The sequence below is a fragment of the Myotis myotis genome, unplaced genomic scaffold (assembly GCF_014108235.1).
Source record: "Myotis myotis isolate mMyoMyo1 unplaced genomic scaffold, mMyoMyo1.p scaffold_m19_p_2, whole genome shotgun sequence".
NCBI lineage: Eukaryota > Metazoa > Chordata > Mammalia > Chiroptera > Vespertilionidae > Myotis > Myotis myotis.
Window position 1 is genome coordinate 216,788,985 of NW_023416324.1, and position 14,639 is coordinate 216,803,623.

At 62.6% G+C, this 14,639-nt stretch overlaps 1 protein-coding gene across 7 annotated transcripts in view; it reads left to right on the plus strand.

The window, feature by feature from the left end:
• TIAM1 (TIAM Rac1 associated GEF 1) overlaps positions 1-14,639 on the plus strand; it is a 180,358-nt gene that overhangs the window by 100,572 nt on the left and 65,147 nt on the right. For 4 of the 7 annotated variants that reach the window (XM_036350041.1, XM_036350045.1, XM_036350043.1 and 1 more), the window contains 2 exons: positions 797-971; positions 6,715-7,697. The exons of 1 other annotated variant lie outside the window; for it this stretch is intronic. In XM_036350041.1, coding sequence (XP_036205934.1) covers positions 6,726-7,697 — 972 coding nt within the window. In that variant the 5' untranslated portion in view covers positions 797-971; positions 6,715-6,725. Of the gene's footprint in view, positions 1-796; positions 972-6,714; positions 7,698-12,635; positions 13,047-14,639 lie in introns of those variants that run through there. 2 more of the 7 variants (XM_036350046.1, XM_036350044.1) reach the window with 2 other exon arrangements.

The window sequence follows — 14,639 nt, forward strand, 5'->3', positions numbered from 1 at the left end:
ATTAAAACTGCCGTGGGTGGTGCTGCCCTGGCCGTGCATTTTCTGGGTTAAGGGACAGTCTGGCTGTTTCGCCCGAGTTCTTCGTGGGGCACCTGCCCCTGGGTTTCGTCTGCGTTGGCGTCGGGCGGTGTGAGGACATGTCCCCGGGGAGTCTGCCCGTCACGTGCCTCTGCTCACGGCCTCTGGGTGTTTCCGTCAGCATCAGCTGCAAACACAGCTCTGCTCCAGAATAGCCCGGACCCCTCCTCCGTGTCACTTGTCTGTCTGTCGAGACCGTGTGCCGGTTAGGAGGGGACGCGGGCATCAGTCCATCGGACATCCGTTCATCCGATCCCTTAGTCCGGGGTGGGGACCTTTTCTGGCCCAGGGCCCTGTGATGTTTCTAACAGCACCCGCGGGCCACACAACGTCACCCACTTAGACACGAGCCGCTCTGTGTGTCCCAGGGTCCACGAACTCCCCCTAAGGCCTGGGCAGGGCTAGGCCACAGCTTTCTCAGGCCCTGTGTGGCCCGGGGGCCGGACGCTCCCCACCCTGCTAACCCACAGGAAGAGGTGGAAGTGACACAGTAACTCTGCTGTAGGGCTGCTTATCACTGTCCGTGTGACATGCGTGTGTGTGTGTGTGTGTGTGTGTGTGTGTGTGTGTGCTTATCTGATGGTGCGTGCCCTTCGTTCCTGTGCTTGTGGTTGTGTCGTGGATCAGGGGGTGGGTTTCAGCCGAGACGGGCGCTGGCGGGCGATGAACCGCCGCTGGCTGCGCTGTGACCCTCTCTCTCCTTTCCTGTCCTCTCCAGGTGTTGGCGGGACCTGGGAGACGCCGATGAGACCGCCATGGCCGTCCCGAGGGGCCGGTGCTGAAGACGCCCCCGGCCGGTCGCCGTTCGAGCCGACGCCACGGCCAGTGCCAGGACCTAAATGCCCCAGAGCTCTCGGGGCACACGGGGCCGGGAGCCGCTGTCGCCGGGGCAGGTGAGCCTGGGCACCGGTGGATGCCCGGGACGCGTGGGAGCGCGGGGCCGGACACGCGTTGAGGTGGTGGGCACCGCCGTGTTGGGCGTGGCTCGTGGGTAAAGGATTTGGAGTCGTTTCTTTGGGTTAAGGCTGCACCCATTTAACCAGGGAACTGCGTGAGCATTGAAACTCGGAAGAAGAAAACCGAAAAGCAGGTCGGGACGAGTCGTGCCCCGGGACTCGCCCCGGGTCTTTAGGGTCATCCCCGGCTTCCCCGTCGTCCTGGGGGATCGCGTCCGAGAGGGCGACTGGCTTCGGAACCTCACCTCCAAGCAGCGCTGCTGGCTTGGGTGATCTTTGAAGCAGCCACTCGTCCAGAGCAGCCATCTTTCCGATCAGAGACGTCTCCTGTTCGTTCACCGCAGAACCCTCCCTTCGCCCCTCGGCGGGCGCTCGCTCTCCGTGGGTGTGAGGGGGGAGAGAGCCCTCAGGGTCGGGGTCCTTAGTCTTAGCGCGCCCCCCCCCCCCCCCCCCGGGCTCAGCCTCCAGCGGGAAAACAGGCTCCAACCAAGGCCTCCCACTGGAAGCTAATTTTACACCTGCAATCTGTTGTCTTGTGATGTTCGCTGCGGATTTAGCTCTGAAATGAATACATTGCATTCTCTCTCCTGCCGTCTGCGAGGTCTGTTCGCAAGTCAGAGGAGGGAACTCATTAGGTTTATTTTAATGCGTTTTTAAATACCTCAGGGGTGCGAAGCGCTTTATTATTAATAATTATAATTCACAGACATCGTCCGGCCTCGTGCTTGGCTTTCACGGCGCCCTGGGCAGCCACCGGGAAGCTTGCTCCCCAGCCCACTTCTGACGGGAGAGGACGTGAAGGGGTCATCGTGGGCCCACCGATGGGCTTGAGTGTTTTATATCATATTCATATTTTCTAAATATGTTTTTATTGATTTTTAGAGTGAGAGGAAGGGAGAGGGAGAGATAGAAATATCAGTGAGATGGATCGGCTGCCTCCTGCCCGTCCCCCATTGGGGATCCAACCCACAACCCGGGCCTGTGCCCTGACCGGGAATTGAACCGTGACTCCTGGTTCCTGGGTTGATGCTCAGCCCCTGAGCCACGCCGGCCGGGCTTGAACATTTTGTATTTTTGAGTTGCCCTTGTTGTAAGTCCACCTGAGCAATGAGCGTCCCCCTGAGCATAGCTGTGCGGACCTAGTTTATTCAGACGATCGGCACAGTGCGGTCGGGCATGGTTCCTGCCCGGGGGCGGGCTATAATGAAATGGGAAGGGGTGTATGCAGAGGAAGACAGGTGCGTCAGTGCGCACGTGGCCACGCCAGGCACGACGTGGAGGCCAAGCAAGTGCCCCTGGAACGTGGAGGGGGTGGAAGCCAGCGAGGTGGCGTTGCCTTTATCCCGGGACCTTCCCAGACCGTCCGGTGGAGGTCGGGTCGGGGACTTCCTCACTCTCCCTGGTGACCCCAAACCCATGTGAACATGTTGCATTTGTGTATTTTTCCGTAAAGTGAATGATAGGGTTAGTGTAGAAACTTCAGAAAATACCAAAAAAAAGTATAATTGTGGAAATTAGTCTCAATCACTTTATCCAGAATACTTTTAAAATTTTTATGCACGAGGATCATGTGCGTGTGTGCGCGCATGCATGCGTGTGTGGGTACTATGAAATACTATTGTTAACGTAAAAAAACCATTGAAACCTGTAAAGAATTTTTGTGAGTTTATTTGAGCCAAACTGTCGACATATGCCGGGAAGCAGAACCTCAACGAATTGAGATAGTGCTCCAGAGAATGGCAGGGTTACATCCGTATTTATACATGAAACTCATTGGTGACAGATTTAAGGCGGTGGGATGAAGCGAAGCAGGGAAACCTCCGTGATAGGATAAAAAGTAAAATGATGGACACATACTTAGGTGGGTACAGGAACAATTAACATGACAAATGAAAGAATCTGCTGCATCTGTCCTGGGCTCAGCACACCTGGCCGTGCCCCAGGGGCTCCAGATACAGGGAAGTCAGAAGTGACCCAGACATTTCAAGGGTATGTTATAGATGCAAAAAGACAGATCGGCTCAGTTACAGTAAAGGTTGACCTTATCAGTGAAGATATCGGCTTAGGACGTAACTGCCCACCATAACTGCTTTTAGTTAAGGTTTAATTTCAGACCATCCTTTGTGGTTACTTTAGGTCTCTGAGTCTGCAAGACTGCCATGCAGGCCTCTCCTGAGCTTGTCAGGTCAGCATGTGGCCCCTTTTGTCCACACTATGAACGTTCTTACAGAAAATGTTAACCTGCTCAAAGCCAGGGCCTTGGTCTGCCCCTGATGGGTAAGGGTTTGCTTCCTGAGCAGAGGTTCCACCTGACAGCACAGCTGTCTCTGCGCATCTGCCCGCGGGCTGGGCTTTGCTGGCGCGAGGCTCCGAGTTCCCGGTGGGGCAGTGCTGCGTGCCTGCGGGGCCCGCCGAGTGAGGGAGACGCGGAAACCATCCCACAGGAAACCATCCCACAGCCCGGGCTCGTTTCCCTTGAGCTGCTTTCCGCCCTCTTCCCTCAGAACAGTCGTAGTTTCTCCTTGTTCTCGCTGTTCCGAGGCCTTGGCCGCGGCGGCTTTCTATGAACCAGGCCGCGTGCTCGCGCATCCCGAGAACGGGGCGCAGCGGGCGGCCAAGGGCGCAGCTTGCACGTCACCTTGTGCGTCCTGTCTCTCTGCCCGTGTCGCATAATCGATGCTCATAATGGTCGTGCAGAGGAATGGCAAGCCTCTAGGCTTTTCATTTATGTCCAGAGTGTTTACCGTTCCTCGGGGAACATGGTTATAATAAAACAGCTGCTTTAAAAGCCTTTGTTGGATAATTCCAACCTCTGGGCCACCGTGGGGTTGGCATCTATTGATTGCCTTTCCCCTTGAGAGCTGGTTAGATTTTTTTTTGGGGGGGGTCGCAGTAACTTTGTTGTAACAGAGAAACCAGGCCGCAGTAAGTCTACACCAGTCGAGTAGAAGGTGGTGATCTTTCCAAAGGGTGAGTGAAGCCCGAGCCCAGCTGGAAGCGCACGAAGGTTAAACCCAAACCTGAATGTCCCCCTGCCTGGCTCAGCCCCGCCCCCCGACTTGGGACGGGCGACGAGGGGCTGCACAACAACACAGGTTTTCCTTGGTTCGTCGGAACGTGTCACAGACTTTTTGTTTTGTTTGTTTTTTTTAATATATTTTTATTGATTTCTGAGAGGCAGAGAGAGAGAAACATCAATGATGAGAGAGAATCATGGATCGGCTGCCTCCTGCACGCCCCACTGGGGATCGAGCCTGTGCCCTGACGGGGAATTACACCGTGACTTCCTGGTTCACAGGTCGAAACTCAACCACTGAGCCCTGCTGGTTGGGCTAAGATTTCTGTTTTTGAAATAAAAATAAATAAGGGTTAAGTAGGAGCGAGCAGGGAGACGCTAGGGAGCTGGACGTAGCTGCGCGTTCCGCGTTTGCTCCCGAAAAGGGTGGGAATTTCCAGTCCACACCGCCTGGGTCGCCTGGGGCAGGGCTGGCCCCCGAGGGGGAGATGTGTGTGCGGTGGGTGAGCAGATTGCACTTAGGGATCTCAGTCCCACTGACCCAGGGGGCTGCAGGGCTCCCCGACCTCTCAGGGATGGAACTTTCCTGGCGTCCGGCTTCCCGCTGCCTCTCCGAGGCCGTCCCTAAGGATTCCGGTGCAGGATGTGGGAGCTGCCTGTCCCCCTCTGAGCTCCAGGTCGGAGGCTGAAGCTGTCCTTCCTACCTTGGCGGGTCTCTGGCTCCGGAAAGTCCTGTTAGAGCAGCGTCAGGGCCCGCAGGGAGCCCGCAGGCTGCAAGGCCGCGCCGCCTCCCGGGACCCTCTCTGAGGCGTTTAACGTGGTGAGGTTTCGTTGGCAGCGACGAGCCTGAGCAGAAATGTGCTGCTGCGGAGGGGCCGGTCGGGCTGTTTGCAGGGTCCTGATTACGGCGGAGGAGGGCCCGGGCGTGGAGGGGCGGCTCGGCCGCTGTGGCCATAATTCTTCCCCCTTTCACACTGAAATCCGGGCAGGGCTCCCGGTGGCACTGCTGGCTCCCAGCTGCGCGGAGCTTTTTGTTCTTATTTATTGGAAAACACGTGGATTGTAGACGTGTCCAGGTGTTGAACGAATTCTTTAGAAAGTCAGGGATTCCAGGAAGTCGGTCCTGGCCTTCAGTGTCACCGAAATGCTTGTCTGTGCGACTACCAGCCGTGCGGCCGTGATCTGCTCAGGAACCAGCCTCGTCCAGCCTCACGCTCGCCAGTTCGCCTTCCCACCCTCCCTCTGCGGAGCCGCGGCGGCATCTTTTTCTTGTGTCTTGGAGGCTCCAGCCGGGGTGCCGGGGCCGGGAGGGCGAGGGCCTCGGTGCTGGCAGGTTCTTGCTGAGCGCCTGGGGTGCGCCCTGGACGTGAGCCCTGGGAAGGTCCCGGGGGAGGAGCGCAGACTGCCGGCCGTCCCCTCCAAGCTCCCCGAGCCCCGGGGGCACTCGCCGAGGCCTTCTTCCGCCTGTGGCCACAGATCCCGTTTCGTAGAGGTTTGCCTGTGAGGGTCCGGGCGGCGTTCAGGCGGAGCCGGCGTCACGGAGCGATTCCGGGTCAGCGTGGGGCGGTTCTGTGCCAGAGTCTCAGGGTCCTCACGGCCACCGTGAGTGCGTCCCGCCCTCTGGTGCGGCTGCTCTGCTGGGAGCCTGCCCGGCAGGGGCCTGTCTTTGAGGGGGACCGTGACCCTGCCTGTGCCCGGCTCGGTGTCTGTCGGCACAGATGGCCACTCAGGGGGTTGAGGGGACCAGCGGGGCCCGGCCCGGCCCCAAGTCTCTCCTCTCCTCTCCGGCCGTCCCCACGTGTGTCCAATCTCAGGGCCCACGGCTGCCTCCTGGTGGAGCAGGGAGACCAGGCCAGGAGGCGCGACGGCTGAGCCTAGCAGACGTTTCTCTTTCCCACGGTGGCCATGGCCCCAGGTCGGCGAGAGTCGCTGGGATGGTCGGGAGGGACGGGAATGAATGGGGTGGCCCCAGAGGCCGCCTCACCTTCCGTGTGCGGGAGGCTCAGTACCAGGTGGACGTTCAGGTTGGATTTGCTCCCAGAAGCCCACTGGGCTCTGCTCAGCGAGAGCAGGGTGTCTGGTCCCTCCCGCTGCGCCCGGGGCTGCAGATGCTGTGGAGTTACAGGCACAGCCCCTCCCGGCGACTGATGTGTGAGGGAGAGGCCGCGGGACTTCCATCCGTGTTTTCTCTCTGGATTGATGTCGAAGTGCAGGTGGGACCTGAATGGAGCAGGTGACCTCCCGGGAGAGGAGGGGGGGGGGGCGGTCAGATGCCCCTCGGGGTCTGAAGTGGCCATTTCACGCAGAGCCGCCCCGGGGCGACTCCAGCCTGAGCAGGAGCAGCGCTTAAGCACCTGAATGTGTGACCACGGGAGGGAGCCAGGCTGACCGCCTGTGAGAGCCACGCGGGCCGCTGGGTGGGCAGCTGCCCTCTGTGCACTGACCCTCGCCACCCTCTCGTGGTCGCCATTATGCTGCTGCCCGCTCGCCCGGCCGTCTCAGTAGCCGGTGGTCTCACCTACCCCCCGGCAGGATCCAGGTTCCCGCCAGGTGCGCACGGGGCGGCACCCTTCCCTGGCAGCCGTGCCCTCCCCGCGCCCGGCTCTCTGTTCACTCACCCCTGCCCACCGGTGACTCGCTGTCCCCCCTCTCTCTCCGCTGCAGGCCGTGAAGCCATGGGCAACGCCGAGAGCCAGAGCGTGGAGCACGCGTTCTACGGGGAGAAGCGCGCGAGCCTGGGGCGCAAGCACACGTCGCGCTCCCTGCGCCTGTCGCACAAGGCGCGGCGCTCCCGCCACGCGGCCTCGGGGAAGGCGCCGCCGCGGCGGGTGGAGGCGAGCGCGCGGTCCAGCAGCACCCCCAGCCTCCCGCAGGCGCTGGCCGAGAACGGCCTGGAGCCCTTCGCTGCCGAGGGCGCTCTGGAGGGCTTCGGGGACCCCATGTGGGCAGACCGCGTGGAGATGGGCCTGAGACCCGTGTCCTACACCGACTCCTCCGTGGCCCCCAGCGTGGACAGCAGCATCGTGCTCGCGGCCGCCTCGGTGCAGAGCATGCCCGGCTCGGAGGAGAGCCCGCCGTACCCGGCGGAGGTGGCGCCCTGCCCGGTGGAGGGGGGCCGGCGCCCGCGCCCCTGTGCCTGCCCCGCGCCCACCTTCGCCGACGCGGCCGGCTTCAAGAAGAAGCGCTCCAAGTCGGCGGACATCTGGCGGGAGGACAGTCTGGAGTTCTCGCTGTCCGACCTGAGCCAGGAGCACCTGAGCAGCCACGAGGAGATGCTGGGCTCCGCCGAGGAGCGGGACTGCGAGGAGGCGCGGGGCTCGGACGCCCGGGCGGGGCCCCGACCGCTCAGTGCCGGCCCGCGCGCCAACTCCCTGGGCGACCTGTGCGCCCCGAACAGCCGCGGGGTGACGGCCCACGGGGGGCCCGGCGGGCGGTGCACGGGCTACTGCCGGGACCTGGCGTCGGAGACGCCCCGCCGCTCCCACCGCCAGGCACCCCTCGCGGAGGAGGCGCCCTACACCTACAGCGCCTGCAGCGCCTACAACACGCTGCCCTGCCGGCGCTCGCACTGCCTGTCCGAAGGGGCCACCAACGCGCAGCTCAGCCTCAGCGGCAGCCTGCAGGGCCGCAGGGCCAGGACCGCGCAGGTGAGGGGGGCGCAGGTGAGGGGAGCAGGTGAGGAGGGCGTCGGTGAGGGGGGCGCAGGTGAGGGGGACGCAGGTGAGGTGGGTGCGCAGGTGAGGGGGACGCAGGTGAGGGGGGGCGCAGGTGAGGGGCGCGCAGGTGAGGCCCGTGCAGGTGAGGGGGGCGCAGGTGAGGGGAGCAGGTGAGGAGGGCGTCGGTGAGGGGGGCGCAGGTGAGGGGGACGCAGGTGAGGGGGGGCGCAGGTGAGGCCCGTGCAGGTGAGGGGTGCGCCGGTGAGGGTGCGCAGGTGGGGGGCGCCGGTGCGGGTGCGCTGGTGAGGGGTACGCAAGTGAGGGCGCGCAGGTGAGGGGTGCAGGTGAGGGGCAGGGGTCCAGGGCTTTGGGGAGGCGCAGGACTCTGCAGGAGTCACTGTGTGTCTGGTGGTGCTGCAGGGCATTCGCCTCCTGTTTTGCCCTCCGCTGCTCTGCACTCAAGGAGGGGGGGGGGGGCGGGGGGGGCGGAGGGGGGGAGAGGGTAAAAAGGGTGAGGGGTGGGGCGGACATCGGCACAGACTGCGAGGTCTTGTCCAACAGCAGAGCTTTTTGTGTTTAATTTTCAAAATCTCAGGTGTCTAGTTTTATTCTGGAATTTTAAATTCTCAGCTACAAGGCATTTGGGGATGCAGATTTCCCCCTCTCCTCCCAGCCCCGCCCCCTCCTCTAGCCCCGCCCTCCCACCCCGCCCCCTCCCTCCTCTAGCCCCGCCCCTCCCCAAGCCCCGCCCCTCCCTGCCGCCCGCGTTCACGTGGGGAACCGCCTCTTCGGCTCAGATTTGCAACAGCGCCTGCTGGTTCTGCGCTTGCGCTCTAAGGTGGCCCCGTCGGGGGACAGGGACAGGCGGGCGGCGGACTCAGGCTCTCTCCTGGGCACTGCGGGTGGCCGGGGGGAAGGGAGGAAGCTCAGAGGACGTGCCCTGGACTCGGGGCGGCCGGTCATCTGTCCGCCTCTTGGAAGCTGGCAACTCCCCGCCTGACCAGGAGCCATTTCAATTTCCTGCGCCTGGCGGCACGGCCAGGGCAGTCCTGCAGGGGGGACGGAAGGATGGCACGGGGGTGCCCGTTCTGAGGGCAGCCAGCCAGCTGTTGGCCTGCGGGGACCGCGCCTTCTCTGAAAAGGGGGAGGGGATGCTCAGTTGCCTGCCTGGGGTCTGGGCCCGAGAGCAGGGTGGTGCGAAAACAGTATGAGAGACCCAGCCTCTTGCCGGCAGGGGAGGCCTGTTGTGATGCAGACCTGAGTGCTAACCCGGAGCCTCTCTGGTCCGGGCGGAGTCCCCGACCCTGGCCTGTGTGGAGGGCGGGCTGGAGGTTTGCTGGTGCGGCTTCCGGTCAGCAATCCACACGGCCCATCCGCCCGGGAAGGCGGGCCAGGCCCCAGGGTGACCAGCGGCTGCGGCGAGGTCAGCCGGAGGGCAGCGGGTGCACTCTGACCTGGGTCCAGGCGGGTCAGACGGGCGTTTGGAGGTGAAGTTCTCTCTGGAAGGAGGTCTCAGCCTAATGGGGAGGGGGGTGGTGGTGGGGGTCCCGGCATAGACTGCGGGTCCTGCCCACCAGTGTGACCGGTGAGCCAGGTGAGCCAGGGACGGTCGAGGCCCCTGAGAGGCCCTGCAGGCTCTGCGCTGAGGACGTGGCCAGGTGGGTGCTGCAGGGCTGGGTCAGAGGTGGGTTCAGGGAGGGCACAAGGTGCCGACTGGGCAAGGAGCTTCCCTGTACCTGGGCAGTGCCAGTCAGCACACTCACCGGGAGAGCTGAGCGGGTGCCGCTGTGTCCCAGCTCCCTTTCTGTGTCCCCAGCTCTGGGCACAGCGGGACCCCTGCGTCCCCCACATCCTGCTGATGGGGTATGAGCCTTCGGTCCCGGCAGCCCCGAGCAGGACAGAGGCCGCACCCCCGAGAGCCCTCGTGGGTGGTTGTCGGAGGACATTTCCGTTCTCTGGCGTGTCACCCTCTGAAACTGAATATAGGGAGGGCGGGAGGGCACCTGGCTGGTCTCGGGTCTCCCTGAGCAGCTCCAGGAATGAAAGTGCAGCGTACGGAGTCCTGAGGCCGTTGGCACCTGGCCCCCTCCGACCCTGGGCAGGTGGCCCCACCTCGGGGCCCTCCAGGGGAGAGGGCCACTGGGACCAGGCGGAGGCTGAGCGAGGAGGCCTTCCTGGAGCCTGGAACCGAGCGGGAGTGTTTTTCGTTGAGTGAGGATCTCGAACGACTGGAAACAAACCCAGCGTCTGCTCACCGCGGCCGCCTCCCAGCCCCCGGCCGAGCTGGGCGCGCTCTCCCGGCGCGAGCTCTTGAGCCGCCGCGTTCCGAGCCGTGGGTTCCAAGCCGTGGGTTCCGGGAGGCGCCGGGGTGGACGCTTCCTCGGAGAATTCCTTCTTTGTCTTTTCTGTTAAAGTTCCTGACCCCGGGACCTCCTCGGCGCCTGAGTCACAGACACCGAGGCCCAGCCGCCGGGTGACGCGGAGTCTGATGGCCCCGCCAGTCTGATGGCCAGCAGACCGCTGGCCCTGGAGCGCGGCCCCTGCCTGCGAGACTAGTTTTTATCTGAAATAATTTTTTTTATCCAACAACCGCCTTTACTGGACCGTGTCCCTGGTCCCGTGTTGCTGAAAGGAGGACTGGCGTTCGCATTCAGGCTGTCGAAAGTGACACCTGGTGTCCGCCCCACAGTGAGTGCTGAGAATTTGATTCTGTATGTGCATGTGCGTGTGCGTGTGTGCATGTGTGTGTGCACGTGTGTGTGCGCGTGTGCGTGCAGTTGTGTCCTGAGTCGGTCGGTGTGATCTGCAGGGAGCGACCGCTTAGCCTGGCACTGAGGCGTTTCCTGGTGCTGGTTTCCGTGGACACGGCGCAGGTGGCCCCGGGCGCCGCAGACGCCTGGCTGGTCCCTGGCTGCGCGTGGCCCTCGGTTCCCAGGGTCGTCACGAGAACTTTGAGTCCCTCCCGCGGGGACTGTGGAGAAGAGGGAGTGGTGTTGGCGGCAGAAAGGAGGCAGAGCCAGGGCTCGGACATGCTCACGGTGTGAGGCCACTGGGCAGGGCCGATGGAAGGAGCCCAGAGGTGGAACTTACAGACTCCAAAGTCAAAGTGCAAAGGGCACCAGGCAGTTGGGCAGAGAGAGGGCCACGGCCTTCCCTGGTGGGCGGCCGACTGGAGTGGCCTTGTGGTCTCAGTGCCCAGTGCCCACTGCTTGGCACTGGGCACATCCTCGTGCCTGAGTCTGCTGAGCTGGTCCGTGACTGACAATAACCGGAGAGACTCCGTAGCTCTCACCAGCCTCCGTCGGCCTGTTTTTCTCCAAGTTCCCAGGAACGAGCGTTTCTTCAGGTTAGTGCAGCCGTGGGAGCAGGCGGGGCAGCGCCTCCCGTGGGCACTGTTCTCGGGGTGGAATCGCAGTGATTACAGGTGACATCTGAGCCGGTGCGTGTGCACGGCACGGTTCTGGGAACCTTGTTGGGTTAACTCAGTTTCACGGCATCTTACAAAGTGTTTTAAAGTAGGTGCTGGTTTTATACCCATTATGCAGAGGAGGAAACTGAGGCACAGACTGGCTCAGAGTAGCTTGCCTAGAATGGATGCTCACTGTGCTGAGAGGACCAAGGGAGAGCGCACTGGGCACGCCAAGGAGAGAACTCTGGGAACCAAGGGCCATGTGCTGGTTTGGCTCCATGGTTAGAGCGTCAGCCCTTAGACCAAAGGGTCATGGGTTCGATTCCGGTCAAGGGCATGTACCTCGGCTGCAGGTTTGATACCCAGCCCCACTTGGAGGCATGTGTGGGAGGCAACCAATTGATGTTTCTCTCTCCCCTACTTCTCCCTTATTTCCACTCTGTCTGAAAATTAGCGGGGCAAAAAAATATCCTCGGATGAGGATAATAAAAAAAGAAAGAAAATTGTAAGGAAGAGAAAATCCATTTCCGTATTTACTGGGAAAAAGTCTGCATGTAAGTGAACCCCAGTTCCCACCTGCGCTGTTCAGGGGGCTGTCTCTGTAAGCCCCCCTGAAGCGGGTGAGCCTGACGCGTGCCTTCAGCCCTGGTCGTGCCGGGCGCCCCTCGGGGCTCCAAGGCAGGGGAGCGCCTTCGAATGGCCGCCCCGTCCACTCGTCCCGGTGCTCACTGCCCAGCCACAGGGGCAGCTGCTGGGTGCCCGGCTGCAGCTGCTGGGTGCCCGGGCTGCAGCTGGCACTCGTGGGTCCCACAGAAGGTGCCAGTCAGACGGGATCTGGTGAACGGCTGCAGGCCTGGCTGGGAGGAGGTGCCCGGGGGAGCGGGACCAAGGGCCTCCGTGCCCTGTGACCCTGTTGGTAACCGGAAGCCTCTCCAACGAGTGTTTCTGACACGCGGGGTGACCCGGCGCCTTTGCAGGAAATCTGGGACCGGCTCACGTGCCCTGTGGGGGCTCATTTCTCCGTTTGGGTCGGGCCTCTCCATTTCCTTGATCTCTGGCTCTGGATGAAGACTCAGTACTTGGGCCAATATGCCAGGACCGACAGATGTCTAACTACGTCCAGGACCGACGGCGTCTACCTAGACAGAGGGAACGTGCCCTGTGCTTGCCACGGGCCCGCGAGGCTCCTGGGCCTCTTGCCTGGGGGTGGGCGTCTGCAGTCCCGCTGCTGGGAGGAGCAGGGAGGGTCTCGGGGCCCTGAGTGGGGGGAGTCAGTGGGTCTGAGACCCAGGCGGGTGGAGGAGGGGCCCCTGGGAAGATGGCGCCAGGAATGCGGCGGCGATGCGGGCCCCTGGGCTGAGCTGTGGGAGCTGGGGCGGAGGGTGTGCGCCCGGCCTCTGCGGGGATGGGCGGGTGTCTCCACATCAGAGCATCTCGGGGACCTGAGACTCAGGAACCCGTCTTCCTCGGGGCGCTGAGCTGTCGGGTCGGTGGCCCTGCGGGTGGTTCTTCCCACCCTGAGGCTGAGACGCGGGATGTGCACTCGGGCGCTTGCTGCCCTCCCGGTGCCGAGCAGAGCCCGCCTGGCCATCCCCATTGCCCGCGAGGGCCCCGCAGGCCTCTGGGAATTCGGGGCGCCCCAAGCTCATGAGCAACAGGGCTGGGTCCAGGCAGCCTCACTTCCTTCCCAACAGGCTGGGCGACATATTAGTGGGAAGATGTGTCCCGTGGGCCTGCCCGGCCACGTGGGGACGAGGTGGAGTCAGATCGGCCCGGGGTGGGGGCGAGTCCCAGGCACCTCGCTCAGCGGGGCCAGTGGGCCTCTCACCGCCTCTGTGCTCAGCGCAGCGACCGTCCCACAGTCACACGCGGCGGGTCACTGCGAGGTCACGCGCCGGGGGGATGGTCAGATGTCCGGGTCTGACCCGGAGGTGAGTGTCCCTCGAGGCCTTTACTCGCAGGTTCCCGGGGACCTCAGGGCGTTCAGTGAAGGGGTGAGCGGCTGCGGGAGGATACGCCCCTAAGAGCCCTGCCCTTGGCAGGTTGCCTGTCTGGTCTCTGCCTGTTTCCCTCTCCTCCTTCCATCTCCTTCCCCTCCCGCCACGGCAGGTGTGAGACGAACAGTCACGCAGCCTTTGTGGGGACCCCGAGGAGGGGCGCTGCGGCAAAGGGGGGGACGGGAAGTTGACTATTCAGACAGACAGGTGGGACGCCCTGCCGCGCGATGGCCACCTTAGGATGTGGAGAAGGTGGGGGAGCAGGAGCCTGGGTTCCACGCTCCCACCTGCCGCCAGCCCGGGGGTGGTTTCTCACCCCTTAAGGGGGGGTGGCTTCCCCGCTTCCTTCTGTCCGGAGCTCTGGGAACCCGCGGGGCTGGAGCCCCCCTCCTCTGTCCCGAAGGCTGGCTCCTGGGCACCGCCTTGCTCTCCCGTCCGAGAAGCATCTTGTCTGCGTTTCAGGGTTCAGAGCCGACCCCTTCCTTCTCTCCGAGAACTGAGCGGCTTGGAAATGTGCCCGACGCTGGGGAAACGCGGTCACATTTCCCACTCGTCAAGGTCACCCCGAGAATCAGCGATGGTCACACTTACTGTCCTGCGTCGGGGGTGGGAGGGCAGGAGGAGGACTGCGGTTAGAGGACTGCGCTCCTGTTTGTGGGGGGTCTGTCCCCCTGCATCTGGGTGCTTCCCGGCCTCTGCTTCCTGGCGGTCAGCACGCAGGACACGGGAAAGGTGGGACCGGCAGGCACCGTCTGCGTCTGAGCTGCACCCGCACTGTCCTTGTCCCCCTCGGTCCCTGCGAGTCCGTTGGAAATGGAGTCGGTCCTCAGTCGCTTTCTTACCTACTTCCTGTTGCTGTCTTCGCCTCGCTGTATTGCTTTTCTTCCCTAGAGCAGGTGTAGGTCGCAGGGAGGGCTCCGGTGCCGCCTAGTTAACCTGAGCTCCGGCTGAGGCTGTGTCTGCCAGGTTTTCCCACGGCCAAGTCGCTTTCTCCACCCTTTGCAGACTGTTCTGTGTTTTGAGGATGTACAGGGTGATGAGTTAATACATGTAAACTGTGAAATGATTACTACAATCACGTTAGTTGACATACCCATCACCACATACAAGTACCATTTTTAAAAAGTACATTTCTATTGATTTCAGAGAGGGAGGGAGGGAGGGAGGGAGGGAGGGAGGGAGGGAGGGAGAGAGAGAGAGAGAGAGAGAGAGAGAGAGAGAGAGAGAGAGAGAAACATCAGTGATGAGAGAGAACCATTGATGGGCTGCCTCCTGCACGCCCCACACTGGGGATGGAGCCTGCAACCTGGGCCTGTGCCCTTGACTGGGAATCGAACCGTAACCTCCTGGTTCATAGGTGGACGCTCAACCACCGAGCCTCGACGGCCGGGCTGTCCCATTTCTTGGGATCTACTCCCTTAGATTTCCAGTATAAATGCAGTGTATTACTACAGTCACCGTGTGTACATCAGACCCCCATCTGAGAGCTGAGACCGGCACCTCCCCCCACGCCCGCCCCCCCCACCG